At 38.5% G+C, this 13,374-nt stretch overlaps 1 protein-coding gene across 5 annotated transcripts in view; it reads right to left on the bottom strand.

The window, feature by feature from the left end:
• PPP2R5D (protein phosphatase 2 regulatory subunit B'delta) overlaps positions 1–13,374 on the bottom strand; it is a 52,012-nt gene that overhangs the window by 11,856 nt on the left and 26,782 nt on the right. For 4 of the 5 annotated variants that reach the window (XM_014052365.2, XM_014052367.2, XM_087717638.1 and 1 more), the window contains exons 9-13: positions 13,150–13,258; positions 9,730–9,783; positions 6,245–6,415; positions 5,699–5,826; positions 5,079–5,180 (exon numbers count right to left, since the gene is read on the bottom strand). In XM_014052365.2, coding sequence (XP_013907840.2) covers positions 5,079–5,180; positions 5,699–5,826; positions 6,245–6,415; positions 9,730–9,783; positions 13,150–13,258 — 564 coding nt within the window. The remainder of the gene's footprint in view (positions 1–5,078; positions 5,181–5,698; positions 5,827–6,244; positions 6,416–9,729; positions 9,784–13,149; positions 13,259–13,374) is intronic. The other variant, XM_087717637.1, reaches the window with a different exon arrangement.

The raw sequence follows: 13,374 nt of genomic DNA, 5'->3' as shown, positions 1-13,374 counted from the left end.
GCTCTTCAACCAGGTTTTCCTTTGGTTGGTTCTGAACTCAGAAGGCTCACTGGAGAAGAGCCTAATGCTGGGGCAAACGAAGAAGGGCACGACAGAATGAGGTGGCTGGAAGAAGTCACTGAAGCAGTTGGCGTGAGTTTAAATGGACTCCCGGGGATGGTAGAGGACAGGAAGGTCTGGAGGAATGTTGTCCGTGGGGTCGCGATGGGTTGGATACAATTTCATGAATAACAACAACAAGGTTCTGAACTAGAAAATAATGGGATATCACAATTTTGGCTGTGTTGGTTTTTTAACTTATATGAGCAGTTTCTTATTATTAGCTCTTCCCTGAAAGTTCAGTAATATGGCTCACGAAAATATTATGCACATCATTCATCTGGTTTGGTGAACTAAGGCATATTCCAACAGGTTAAATACTTTTGAGTTAGATTTATAAGACATTTTACAAACACGTTCTTCCCAGCTCTGATGAGGCATAGCCCATCTCATAGCAGAAATCTATCCTATGATCAAAGCCATTCCTGTTGAAACCAACCATTCCTGTTGAATCCATCTGCACATCCTGCTTCTAAAATTCTTGTCTTTCTTCCAGAGCCATTTCCTTTGCTAGGAAGGAGTAAAGAAAACCCCATCTGTGGGTCCAGCTCTTCCATTCTCCTGCTTGTTCACAGGATCTGACTGTGTCATTTTCCCCACAAAAGGGATCTTGAAAGTCTTTCTATACCATGCCAAATATAAACCCAGGGAGGGAGGGGAGAACATTTCTGGACAGACAACTGGACTACTGATTTGGTTCCTCTTAGCAAGGAGTCACTAGTCCTCCTCCTCTGCCCCCCCCCAACACATCTTTAAGGTAGAGACAGGAATCCTTCCCTTTGAAGAGCCTATAAAGTTCTTTTCCTGTCTCTGAGGCTTGTGGCAGCTGCTCTTCATTCATGGTCCTGAAACTGCAACAACAGAGACTGTGGAATCTACTCTGAAATTCCAAAAGAAAAAAGATATTTCTAAATAAAGTTGGTTTCCTTGAGTTACATTCACCCATCTCTCTATCCTCTTGCAAGCACTTACTTTGTTTAATCCAATAATTTTCCTCTTTCCTGATAATTGAATGGGGTCTCTAGACTTTTTCTTACACGAAAGCAACACGTCTGCACGCATGTGCAACAAATAAAGCACAGTCCCTGCAGAACACAGTTATCTCCATCTCCCATATTTCTCAGATGAACAAAAGGAGAAAAAACTTTAGCTTTACAGAATTCTCTGCACAATGATCCATAAAATGGCCATATACTGTCCCTAGTTGCTAGATTACCAGAGAAAACATGGGGTTTTTTTTTATGCTCTCACCACCAAATTCCTATTTGCCTGATCAAATAAAGTTCACTTTCTGGAAACTGGCTTTTTTTGTATGTTCCCTGAAATTGCCTCAGCTAGTTTAAGCAATGAGAATAGAGTAAGAATGGAATGGCATGGGGGACGGGGAATGGAATGGAACAGAACAGAATATGGGAATGGGAATAGCATAGCATAGAATAGAATAAAGAAATAGAATAGAATTTCTTTATTTCTTTATTGAATAAATTTCTTTATTCTTTAAAGTGTGAGCAAATATCAAATGCTCTATTTAGCTCTTCCTGCTTTTTTCCTAAACTGAACTCCCACAAAAAACTCCTTAATTGTTTGTTTGTTCTCCTTGATTGCTCACTCAGATTATAATCCTATAGGTCCATGATGGCAAACCTATGGCACGCGTGCCAGAGGCGGCATGCAAAGCCCTCTCTGTGGGCACCTGCACCATCACGTCTTTGTGGGCACCGGAAAACAGCCAAAAAATGGCCAAAAACCAGGCCATTTTTCGGGCCATTTTCAGGCTGTTTTCTGGGTTGTTTTTGGCCCCGAAAACCCCCTTCCCCCCCCCCCCACAAATGGCCTGAAATATGGCCTGAAAATGGCAAAAAAACAGGCAGGTGCGTGCCAGACAGCTGGTCTTTGGGTTTCCGGTGCTCTGGCGCGCGCACTTGCATGGACGTTCCAGTTTGGGGACTCAGTTCTGAAAAGGTTGGCCATCATTGCTATAAGTTATTCTCACTGCTTTCCATACTATCCATAATGCTTTCTGTACTATCAAGCAGGCTCAGCTGAAAATGCAGGCTTTCTGTCCTTTCAGGAGAAATAGTCATAAAAGGTAACGCTGCAAAATGTTCTATTTCCATAATCTTCTGCCTATGGCAGAGGTAATACACCTTTTTATTTAATCAAAAGCTTTACTTGAACTCTGAATTATGTGGAAGGAAATGCTCTTTCCTGCTACACAGAGGGAAAAACTAAAACTAGGTTTTACTTAATTTTCAGTTACCTTTAAAATGAAATTAAATATAGTAAATATGACTGGGCTCCAGTCATATCACTTATAATTTCCACTATATATCACATTATAAAATCTTGATTAATAATTTCTGAAGATTTAAAGATCTGCTTCTAGGTTTCTTTGAGCACATGAGTAGGTGCCGCAGGATTCCATTTCTCTTTTTAAAAACATTTATATGCTATTTTTGCAGCTGCAAAATTGCTATCTGATATCTGTTCAAAGGTTTCAAGGAAAACAGGTATATGGAGGTTGTTTGAGACTGAGAAGTAGAACATACTGTAAATAATAATAATTCACGATACTACCAGATAGGAAAACATCAGTTATGCCTGTTCCCGGATCAGGAGGCCACGCTTAAGTCACTCATGCCCTAGTCATCTCCAGATTGGACTACTGTACATAGAGCTGTCCTTGAAGAGTATCTGGAAGTTTCAGCTGGCATCCGCATGGGCAATTATGTGTGCTCCTAGAGTATCACATGTTACAATTCTGCTATACAAGTTACAATGGTTGCCAGTTCGCTTCCAGGTCCAATTCGAGATGTTGGTTTTAACTTTTAAAGCCCTTCACAGCATGGAATGGAGCTATCTGAGGGACTGCTTCTCCCCAATTACTTCAGCCTGTGCTATTAGATCTCAAAGAGAAGGCATGCTGTGGTGACCATTATCTGGGAACCTATATTTGGTGGGTCCCAGAAAAACAGGCCTTTTCTGCCATGGCGCCCAGCTTACAGGACATCCTTCCCCCTGAATTTAGACTAGTCCATCCCTTTGATTATTCTGAAAGACTCTAAAGACTTGATCACATGACCAGGCCTGGAGTTTCCACAGAACCAGACTTGCCTAGATGGCTATATTTTGCATTTTTGCATTATTTTTAATGATATTTATGATTATGGTTTTTATATCTTAATTTGCTGTTTTTTTATCTTCACTTTTTCCCATCTATTGTTGTGCACCACCCAGAGTTGCCTCAGACAAGATGGGTGACTACATAAATTGGGTAAATAAATAAATATTAATTATCTAAACTAAGATAGGAAACCATTATTACCCAAAGGGCAGGAGGTTACAAATTTATGTCCTGCAAACAATGCTTTAGAAGTACAGATGGTATTGTTACAAAGTTACCTTTTACTGCCTTCAATCAGTAAGCCAACTGCAACTATATCTAGATAAATTAAATCAAACCTCCATTACTTACGCACTGCTTATCTGCAAACTAGGCCACCGTAATGTGGTTTACATGGGGTTGCTTTTGAAGAGAATTAGCAAAATTCAACTGGGGAAAAATGCACCTGTTCAACTTTTGAAAGGATATAGGAATGTTTCCAAACCTACCTGAGATAGCTAATGATTATTTTTAAAAAGCCCCAGATAATTTGGGATATTATTTGAAAATGGCTTTCATCTCTATATAAATATAAATATATTGAATGTTTAATCAATCTTCCATCTACATATTTAATATTGAAGCTATGTGTGAAGGCTTGTTATAAAGATTAACTAGGATAGCAGTTATGAAAGAGAAGGCCATCTCAATCACAGTTCTGACTGTGGAATCCCTTTCTTATTGATTTCAAAGGGATTTTCATTTTACAGGTTTTTTTTAGGGGACCAATTTTTTTTCTGGACAGCACTTTTTAAATAATATTTTCATTTAAAATAAAATGACAGCCAGTTTGGTCTAATGGATAAGGCACCACCAGGCTAGAAACTGTGAGAACATGAGTTCTAGTTCTGCTATAGGCATGAAAGCCAGGTGGGTGACTCTGGGCCAGTCACTTTCTCTCAGCCCAATACCCTCACAGGGTTGTTGTTGTGGGGAAAATAAGAGAAGGAGTGTATTGGATATATTTGCCACCTTGCGTTAGTTGTATAAATAATAAAGGGGGAATATAAACAATCAAACATTTTGTTAGTACAAATTTGAAATTGATTTTATGTATTATTAATATGGACACCTTCAACTGGAATTACAGCCAGTATAAGTAGGTACATCTCTCCGGAGGTGGCTACCCGATTAAAAGAAGTCCCCACCTCTCCATATGTACATCTTACGCTCTTCCTCCCTGTCTTTAAATTATCAATTATTATTATGGTTTGTCGCACAGTCAGCCAGATGTGGATTTAGCTTTTTTATGTATCCATTGACTCTTTCCCAAGGACCTCTGATAGGCAAATGTTGATGTTTGATTGTACTAGAGGTATCGCCACGGGGTATAAGCTGTTATTTTAATGTTTGCAAGCTGCCCAGAATCACCTCTAGCAAGATGGTGGAATATAAGTCAAATAAATAAATAAACAAACAAATAAATAAAATTATACTGTTGTTTAACAATATTTTGGGATATTTTTAGTTTTACAGATAAGATCTACATTAAAAAAACTTATTGTTATTTTTTAAACTCTTTAGTAGCTTCTTTTACTTCCAAAAATCCATGCTTACACAATTTTTTACAGCTGATTAAATTTATCAGGTATTTTAATTATTGGCTTCTTGATCTGTATTTTGTTTCAGCCCATCTTTTTTCCTGTTCCATAAGAATAACTGCCCTGTCTTATTTACAGAGAGTTTTAAGCTGATCACTACAGATTTTTCATTCATCTCAAGATAGTTGTTAATAACCAGAATGAAAAATCTGCAGGAGAATCTCAGCAATCACAGATTACTTACTATCAATCTACTTCTCAACGAAAACACTTACTTTTGCTTCTCTGCCTTGTACTGTTGCGTGCAATCATCAAATAGCTTTTGGTTCATCTCCATAAACAGCTTCAGTGCATTGTAGATCAATCCATGGATTGTCCTGCAGAAAACATAAATTATTATATATTATATAAATGTCTCCAAAAAACTTTGGCAGAAATTAAAAACACACCCTGAAGAAAACAGGATGTTTCACGCTCTAAATTGCTAGCACATGAGAGTACACATTTATTTATTAGTCAAACGGGTGTTCCAAAAACATCTAAAAACAATAATTTACAATTCTTAGAACTGAATGAAAAAAATATTACCTCCAAAGTTAGTGTGCATGCATAAAACTTATATTCCATTAAACACACCCCACCCACCCAAAAAAAGATGAAGTTAAGCAAATAGGGCATAGGCAACATATTAATTTCTCTTTTGGGAATTTAACTTGCATATCTCTAACTACTGCTATTGATACTCTTTTCCTTTTACTCCCATGATGAAAACGTAGGAGCCTAAACTAAATATAGCAATATTATCACCCTATTATCAATAATTCTTGACAGAAAAGCAAGCTGAAGATCCTTTATTTGAAATTTCACTCATCCCAAGCCACACTGAAATACCTACTTGTTCCAATGACTTTTGGAATTTTTGTATAGTGCTGGAAACATGATAGGGAGTATTTTGGCTGCATTATCACTGATCAAACTCATGATATATTCATTATTCCAATAATACAATGCCCTCTCTGCCACCTGTATAAATAATGAAAATGAGACTCAGTCAAAAATAGAAAAAAGTAGGCATTCTTAAAATTCTTAATGTTGCCCATCATAAGATGGACACCTGAATTTGACAATAAATTTTAAATAGATGAAAAGCTACGGTAGTAAATGCTTATCAAAATTAAAATTCAATCTGTTTATATGAGTATTTGTTAGCTTGGTTTATAACTGAAATTACATTCTTTTTAATAAATCAGAATAGAAAACTATGGTGAGTGGAAAACAGTTTTATTTCTCTGAAAAGAAATGCCTTTTTTAATACCAGTTAAGTATATAGCAGTCAATACGTTTTTTGTTATTTGCCAATGTCCTACGAAAAATTGAAAATGTCTACTGCCCAAGTACTGATACTAAAATCTGCTATCATCTCTCCTAGCTTTTAACTCACCTGGAAGTGTGGACTAGAGACACATTTGGCCAACTGTCTGAACAGAGGTTCCATAACTTTCACAAACTCAGAAGGCTCAATGACATCCAATATTTCTTCTAGCTCATTCAGAAACATAACTTCCTTGGGGCTGTGGGTTTTTGGCCAAAATTTTAGCAACCCCACTATCACCTGAAAGAAAAAAAGCAAGAAGATTAAATATATTATATGCAACTAATTTTGTAATCTAGAAACCTTTAATTTACAACATTTTTACATATCCCATGAAACATATTAGATACCTTTATAGAACATTTCTAACTCTTGTATATCTCTTTCTGTATGTAACAGAACAGGATTTTTAACCTCTTTGTTTCCCATGTTATTTTAAAAGCTATTAATATTAATTGCCATTCAGAACCAGTTCAGTGTAATAGTTAAGGTGCTGGCCTACAAAAAAGGAGATCTTGAGTTCTAGGCCTGCCTTAAGCATGAAATCCAGTTGGAGAACTCAGCTCAGCCCATCTCACAGAATTGTCTATAGGAGGCAGCAATATGAAGCATATTAACTTTTTTGAGACAGACAAAACAGATAGATACAAAAGGTGGGATAAAAATCTAAATAATAACATCTTCATTTCCCAGATTGTTGGGGAAAATTTGATCTGACTGACTGTGTGATCAACCATAATACTGTAATAATAATAAGCATTTATATTACCAGATTTATAAGATGCATCGGAGTATAAGATGTACCAAGATTTTGAAGAGGTAAATTTTTTGAAAAGGGTTTTTTTTGTTTGTTTTTTTAAAGGTAACAGTAAAAAATATTGGGTTTCTGTCTGGATGGTCTCTTGTGACGAGCCGAAGGACAGAGAATGGAAGTAGTGATCTTCCTCCCATATTTAGGCATACCAGGGGTTGTGACTTTAAGAGTGTGTGTGTGTGTGTGTGTGTGTGTGTGTTGTATTTGTGCTGATAAATAAATAAAGGGAGACTAGTATAGATCTATTTCAAGCTATTTAGCTCTCATCAGCTAGTTTGATTCCCAGTAAGTGTATGGCTAGCTGATGAGAGCTAAATAGCTTGAAATAGATCTATACTAGTCTCCCTTTATTTATTTATCAGCACAAATACAACATACATACATACATACATACATACATACATACATACATACATATGCCATGATTGAAATAATGTATCTGTCACTTTAAATGCTCAAGTGAGATGTGATTGGATGCTGTTGCTTTAATCAGCCATAAGAGGGAATAGGAACTACTACTATTTGTTCCTGTATGTTCTCCGTGCTTGTTATTGGAGTTGAATACTGTATATTGGATGGTGGCTACTCTGTATGTTAGTTACCTGTCTACGCGGTGAAATGTGAGTTGAGCATCTGTATACCAACGTGTTGTATCATACACTGTGTATATAATTCAAAACTACTTATCACTTGTTTAGGAGAATGTTTATCCTACTTTATTTTTGTTAACGCAAGTAAAGTTATCCTTGTTTTAACTTAGGCGACTGTGATTGATAAATGTGACTATTCAGCGGCACATTCCTTTCTACCTTCTGCTACTCAACTCTAGTCTCCAAAAGGAGATACAGTTGCAAGAAAAAGTATGTGAACCCCTTGGGATTACATGGAGTTTTGCATGAATTGGTCATAAAATGTGCTCTGAACTTCATTTAAGGCACAACAATAGAAAACACAGTCTGCTGAAAATAATACTACACAAACATTAGATGTTGCCATGGTTTAATTGCACATAACATGTAAACATTCACAGTGTAGGGAGGAAAAAGTATGTGAACCGTTGGACTTAATAACTGGTTGACCCTCCTTTGGCAGCAATAACTTCAACCAAATGTTTCCTGTAGTTGCAGATCAGACCTGCACAACGATCTGGAGTAATTTTTGACCACTCCTCTTCACAAAACTGTTTCGGTGTAGCAATATTCTTGGGATGCCTGGTGTGAATCGCTCTCTTAAGGTCATGCCACAGCATTTCAGGACTCTGACTGGACCACTCCACAGGGCATATTCTGTGCTGTTGAAGCCATTTTTGTGTTGACTTACTTGTGTGCTTTGGGTCATTGTCCTGTTGCATCACTCATCCTCTGCGGAGCTTCAGTTGGCAGACAGATGGTATATGTTTTCCTGCAAAATGTCTTGATAAACTCTGGAATTCATTTTCCCATCAATGACAACAATCCGTCCAGGCGCTGAGGCAGCAAAGCAGCCCCAAACCATGATGCTCCCTCCGCCATGTTTTAGGGTGGGGATGAGGTTTTTATATTGGTGTGCTGTGCCTTTTTTTCTCCACACATGGTGTTGTGTGTTTTTCCCAAACAACACAATTTTGGTTTCATCTGTTCATGGTATATTTTGCCAGTAGTGCTATGGAACATCCAGGTGCTCTTTTGCAAACTTCAAAGGTGCTGTAATATTTTTTTGGACAGCAATGGCGTCCTCCGTGGTGTCCTCCCATGTCCTCCATTCTTGTTTAATGTTTCCCTTATTGTAGATGTGTGAACAAAAATGTTAGCATGTGCCAGAGATTTCTGTAGATCTTTAGCTGACACTCTAGGATTCTTCTTTACTTGATGAAGCATTCTGCACTGTGCTCTTGCAGTCATTTTTACAGGATGACCACACCTAAGGAGAGTAGCAACAGTGCTAAACTTTCTCCATTTGTAGACAGTCTGTCTTACCATGGACACATGAACATCAAGGCTTTTGGAGATACTTTTGTAACCCTCTCCAGCTTCATGCAAGTCAACAATTTGTGGTCTTCTGAGAGTTCTTTTCTGTGAGGCATGGTTCACATCAGACAGTGCTTCTTGAAACCAGTAAACCCAAAACATGTGTGTGTTTTTAAAGGGCAGAACAGCTGTCAGCAACACATCCAATATCATCACACTGATTGGAGTCAAGGTTGGCTCACTCCTGGCTCCAATTAGCTCTTGGAGAAGTCATTAGGCTAGGGGCTCACATATTTTTTCCTCCCTGCACTGTGAATGCTTACATGTTATGTGCAATTAAACCATGGCAACATCTAATGTTTGTGTAGTATTATTTTCAGCAGACTGTGTTTTTCTATTGTTGTAACTTAGATGAAGTTCAGAGCACATTTTATGACCAATTCATGCAAAACTCCACGTAATCCCAAGGGGTTCACATACTTTTTCTTGCAACTGTATACTTAACAGTAGCACCTACAGAGAACCAGTTCAGGGGCGTGGCAGGCTGGGGCGCTGCCAGTTCCAGCAACCCAAGCCACCAAACCAGTCCAAACCGGTCCGAACCAGTAGTCCCCCAATGGATAACACCATCATGCTCGTTCCCAAAGTGCTCCATTCTATTATTCATTAACTGAAAATGAAAATTTTAATATATTAATTTATATAAACTGTTCTAAATTGTATTTTCCTGAATAGCCATGAAAATCTACAAAAATAATATTACAACCATCTCAGCTTCACAAAGAAAAGCTTACCGGTTCAGTCAGACTGCTGTCTTTTTCCAAGAACTGCACAACACAATATGCCAACTGCAGAAAGAACACAGAGTTCAAGTATTATGAAAATGACTGGCCAGAAACAACTTCTAAGTATTGGTATTTATAATTTTTGATATTAAACTGCAAATTAAATCTGTTCCTAGGCATCCTATGTCTCCTAACCGACTAAGGCTGCAATTCTATATACCCACAAGCTCAGAGAATGAACTTCCTCCCTAATTCTATATACATTGATGTTTTCTGCATAAAACATCTAGCAAAAGAAAGGAGGAGGTGCAATGGGAAACACCAGCAAAGCAACTAAAAGAAATTTCTATTTTTTACCTCTGCTCCTTCTTCCGAACCACCTGGATTGCAGCCTGTTTGGCCTTAAGGTAAAAACCTCATTGCTTGGAAACAGTTGAGGATGCTCTGGGTTAGTTATCCAGCCACTGACTGTTTTTGAGAAGGCCTACATTTATAGCCAGATGGATAAGCAATTGGAGAGTTGACGGTTTTGTACTAAAAATGATTTTGGCATTTAATCTGAGAACTAATTAAATGTTTGGCTAATGAGGTGGCCAGTGTTCCAAGGATGATATGGTGGGTGGGTGGGTTTGGAGGAGAAAAAGGACACAGTAATTTAGGAACATACATATTGCAGATTACCAGAAAAGAGTTTAATCAAACAGGGTCAATTAGACTGCCCACCTCTGGCAACTTAACAGATATTGTTGGGTTGCATAGGGAACTTTGGGTTTTCCCAGAGGACTTGATAGAAAATTTGGCCAAGGCTTTAAGTCACAGTCTCGAACACGCTGATGACGGAGGCCTTGGACTGCATTACTTTATTGCAGTCCCTCCCTGTAAGCTGATTCCATAATGCCCTTATTTTTCTGAGAAGCTCCAAACACTCAAAAAAAAATACCTGGAGTTCCACTAGAGGAAGACAAAGAATAAATGTGATCAAGAGCCTATATTCAGGATTACATTATGGCAATAAGGCCAGTAAAATATCATTATTCATTGCCCTTCTTGCCTTTGCCCAATTCAAGGCAACTCAATCTTTGTCAGAAAAGGCCAGATCACTAGAAGGCCACTGTAAAAATATTCTACCCATAAGGTAGATAAAGTCACTGGGATCCAGTGATTCTGACTGGGTAAGACCAGTTTAAGATATGGTACCTGAATTTGAGACTGCAACTTTGAAGAGTCTTGAAAACTGTGGGCTCAGCCACCTGTTTATTTCCTGGATTGTTAAACTGTCTGAGAAATGCCATGTGGTTTTGGTTCCACATGACGATGTCAGCCTTTTTGAGGAAAGGGAGTGGTTCCTGCAGTCTTAAAAGGAATGGTGGTATGCTCAAAACATTGTCTTTGGACCCAACAATCCTGGACAAAATCCCACTGGTCGAGAGATATTCAATTGTACATTCCAGGCCACCCAGGTGATGCTGTGGATGCCCTATTCCATTCTTTAGATGCTATGTAAGTCTGGCTATGGAAGCACAAACACGAGCTTAATCCTAACAGGATCAAATGGTTATGAATATTTGGGTTCCTGATCTGGGAGACTTTCCATTTCTAGTCTTGGAGGGGGTAGCAATTACCCATTTAAAGCCCCTGAAGCCTCCAGAGGGCTTCCGGGTCGGGGGGGACTGTTTTCGGCCTTCCCAGGCTCCTATAAAGCCTTTGGAGCCTGGGGAGGGCAAAAAAAGCATGCAAAAAATGGGGGGGGGCCTCTCATGCATGCATGCACACTGGGGGGGTCGCACGTTGCATTATAAGTGCGGCGTGCCCATGCACAACCCCCCCTGCGCTCCCCCACTTATGGCCCGTGAGCCAAAAAAGGTTTGCCATCGCTGGTAGGATGTCACTGCTCCTAAAGCTGTGCTGATTGCCATTTGGTTTCAGCTGTAAAAGCCCTTCATAGCAGAGGGACTAGTCATTTAAACAATTAAATCTCCAACAGTTTCCACCTGTTCTGTAAAATCGGATACTGTGGGCATCCTCCAGGTCTCTTTGATTAAACCATAAAATCTAGTAGAACTTTTGAAATGTGCATTAGAGCACCTACTTTCTAGAACAGCAAACTCCCAAAGATCTATATTATTCCCATCCTGATGATATTCAGGAAATTGCTGAAAACCAAGTAATTCTCCCAGGCCCTGAGGTAGGTAAATGTTGACCTCTTATAGAATATATTATCTGTAATGTTTTCCCTCTGATGTCTATGAACTACGTTCTCTTATTACTGGTTTTTTGTTTTAAAGTTGTAAACTGCCCAGAATTTTGTGGAATTGCGCAGCCTCTAAATTGTTAAATTAAATTTTACTGTCATAGTATTCTCAACAATAAGGTTCTGGATATGGTTCCAGCCATAAAGAATCTGGTCTTGCTTCTCTGTTAAGGCAGGGTAATCCAAAATAAAACAGAGATTATACAATAAGAACTTGGCTGGGAACAACTAGATCTATTAATCATATATATTGTTTGTATACAATGTATATGATTAATAGATTCCATATCTGATATAGATCAACCTCCACAATTGCCAATAGAAAGTTGTCTCAGATCCCCTAGCTTAGAACAACTAAGAAGTAACAAATATTAAACATTAAAAGAAAATCACTGCCTTCCACCTTCAGGGGAGATACAATATCACCGTGACCCGACAAAAGCGCGAACGTCAAAAGCGCGCCGACAAAACCGCGGCGCTAAAACCATGATGTCAAAAGCGCGCCGACAACAGCGCGCCGACAGAAGCACGATTTAAGTTAAGGTAAGGTATAGGGTTAGGTTTAGGGTTAGGTTTAGGGTTAGGTTACAGTGCGCTTCTGTCGGCGCGCTGTTGTCGGCGCGCTTTAGCGCTCATTCGTCAGCGCGGTTTTGTTGGCGCGGTTTTGTCAAACACAAGGACTGACAAGACAGTCCTTGTGTTTAAAGATTAGATCTGGATCCAAAGAACAGAATCCAGCATCAGGGTAACAGACATTGATTTACATCTCTAAAAAAAAAAAAATCCATGAAGTGCAAAGATAAAAAATAACTACCAGTTATCAAGGTTATATGGCATCTTTAGAACAAATGCATACTTTTTCTATTGGGAAAGCAAGATAGCCCATTAGATAGGCGTTTAGTCTAATTTGTTGAGGTCTTATCTTACAGTTCTAATATAATCACATTAGTTGAAATAATATTAGGAGTTGAGAAGCCAACTGGAAAACCTGAGGGAGTGTACCGGAAAAACAAAAGCAGGAGTTCTGGACAAAGTTGCAAACTGCTTCCCTACAGAAAGTCCAAAAAGTTTAGAAGCAATGCTTCTAAAATTTAAAGACAGGCAAACAGGAGCAAATCTACCTGTCATTTCAGAGCACTTACAGAATGTACTGCATATTACCATAATGAATGCCTTACCTGAGGGTGATAGACACTCAAAGATTTCACTTTGTGTAATGGTAACAAGACCCGGATGAGGAACATTTTGTGCTCTTCTTTCAAGGGCAAAGCAAATCCATTGATTATACTGAGAAAGGAAAGAATCATGAATACCAAGGACTTGTGTTTATCTGTGTATACACATATATAAAACAACTGTTCCCAACTCCCTCCATGCTGTTGCCTCATCATCAGGATATCCTA

The sequence above is a fragment of the Thamnophis sirtalis genome, unplaced genomic scaffold (genome assembly GCF_051295495.1).
Source record: "Thamnophis sirtalis isolate CommonGarterSnake01/CBP01778 unplaced genomic scaffold, rThaSir2_p1.2 scaffold_6, whole genome shotgun sequence".
Taxonomy (NCBI): Eukaryota; Metazoa; Chordata; class Lepidosauria; order Squamata; family Natricidae; genus Thamnophis; species Thamnophis sirtalis.
Note: the sequence above shows the minus strand (reverse complement) of the source record. Positions and strands in the feature narration are given on the sequence as shown.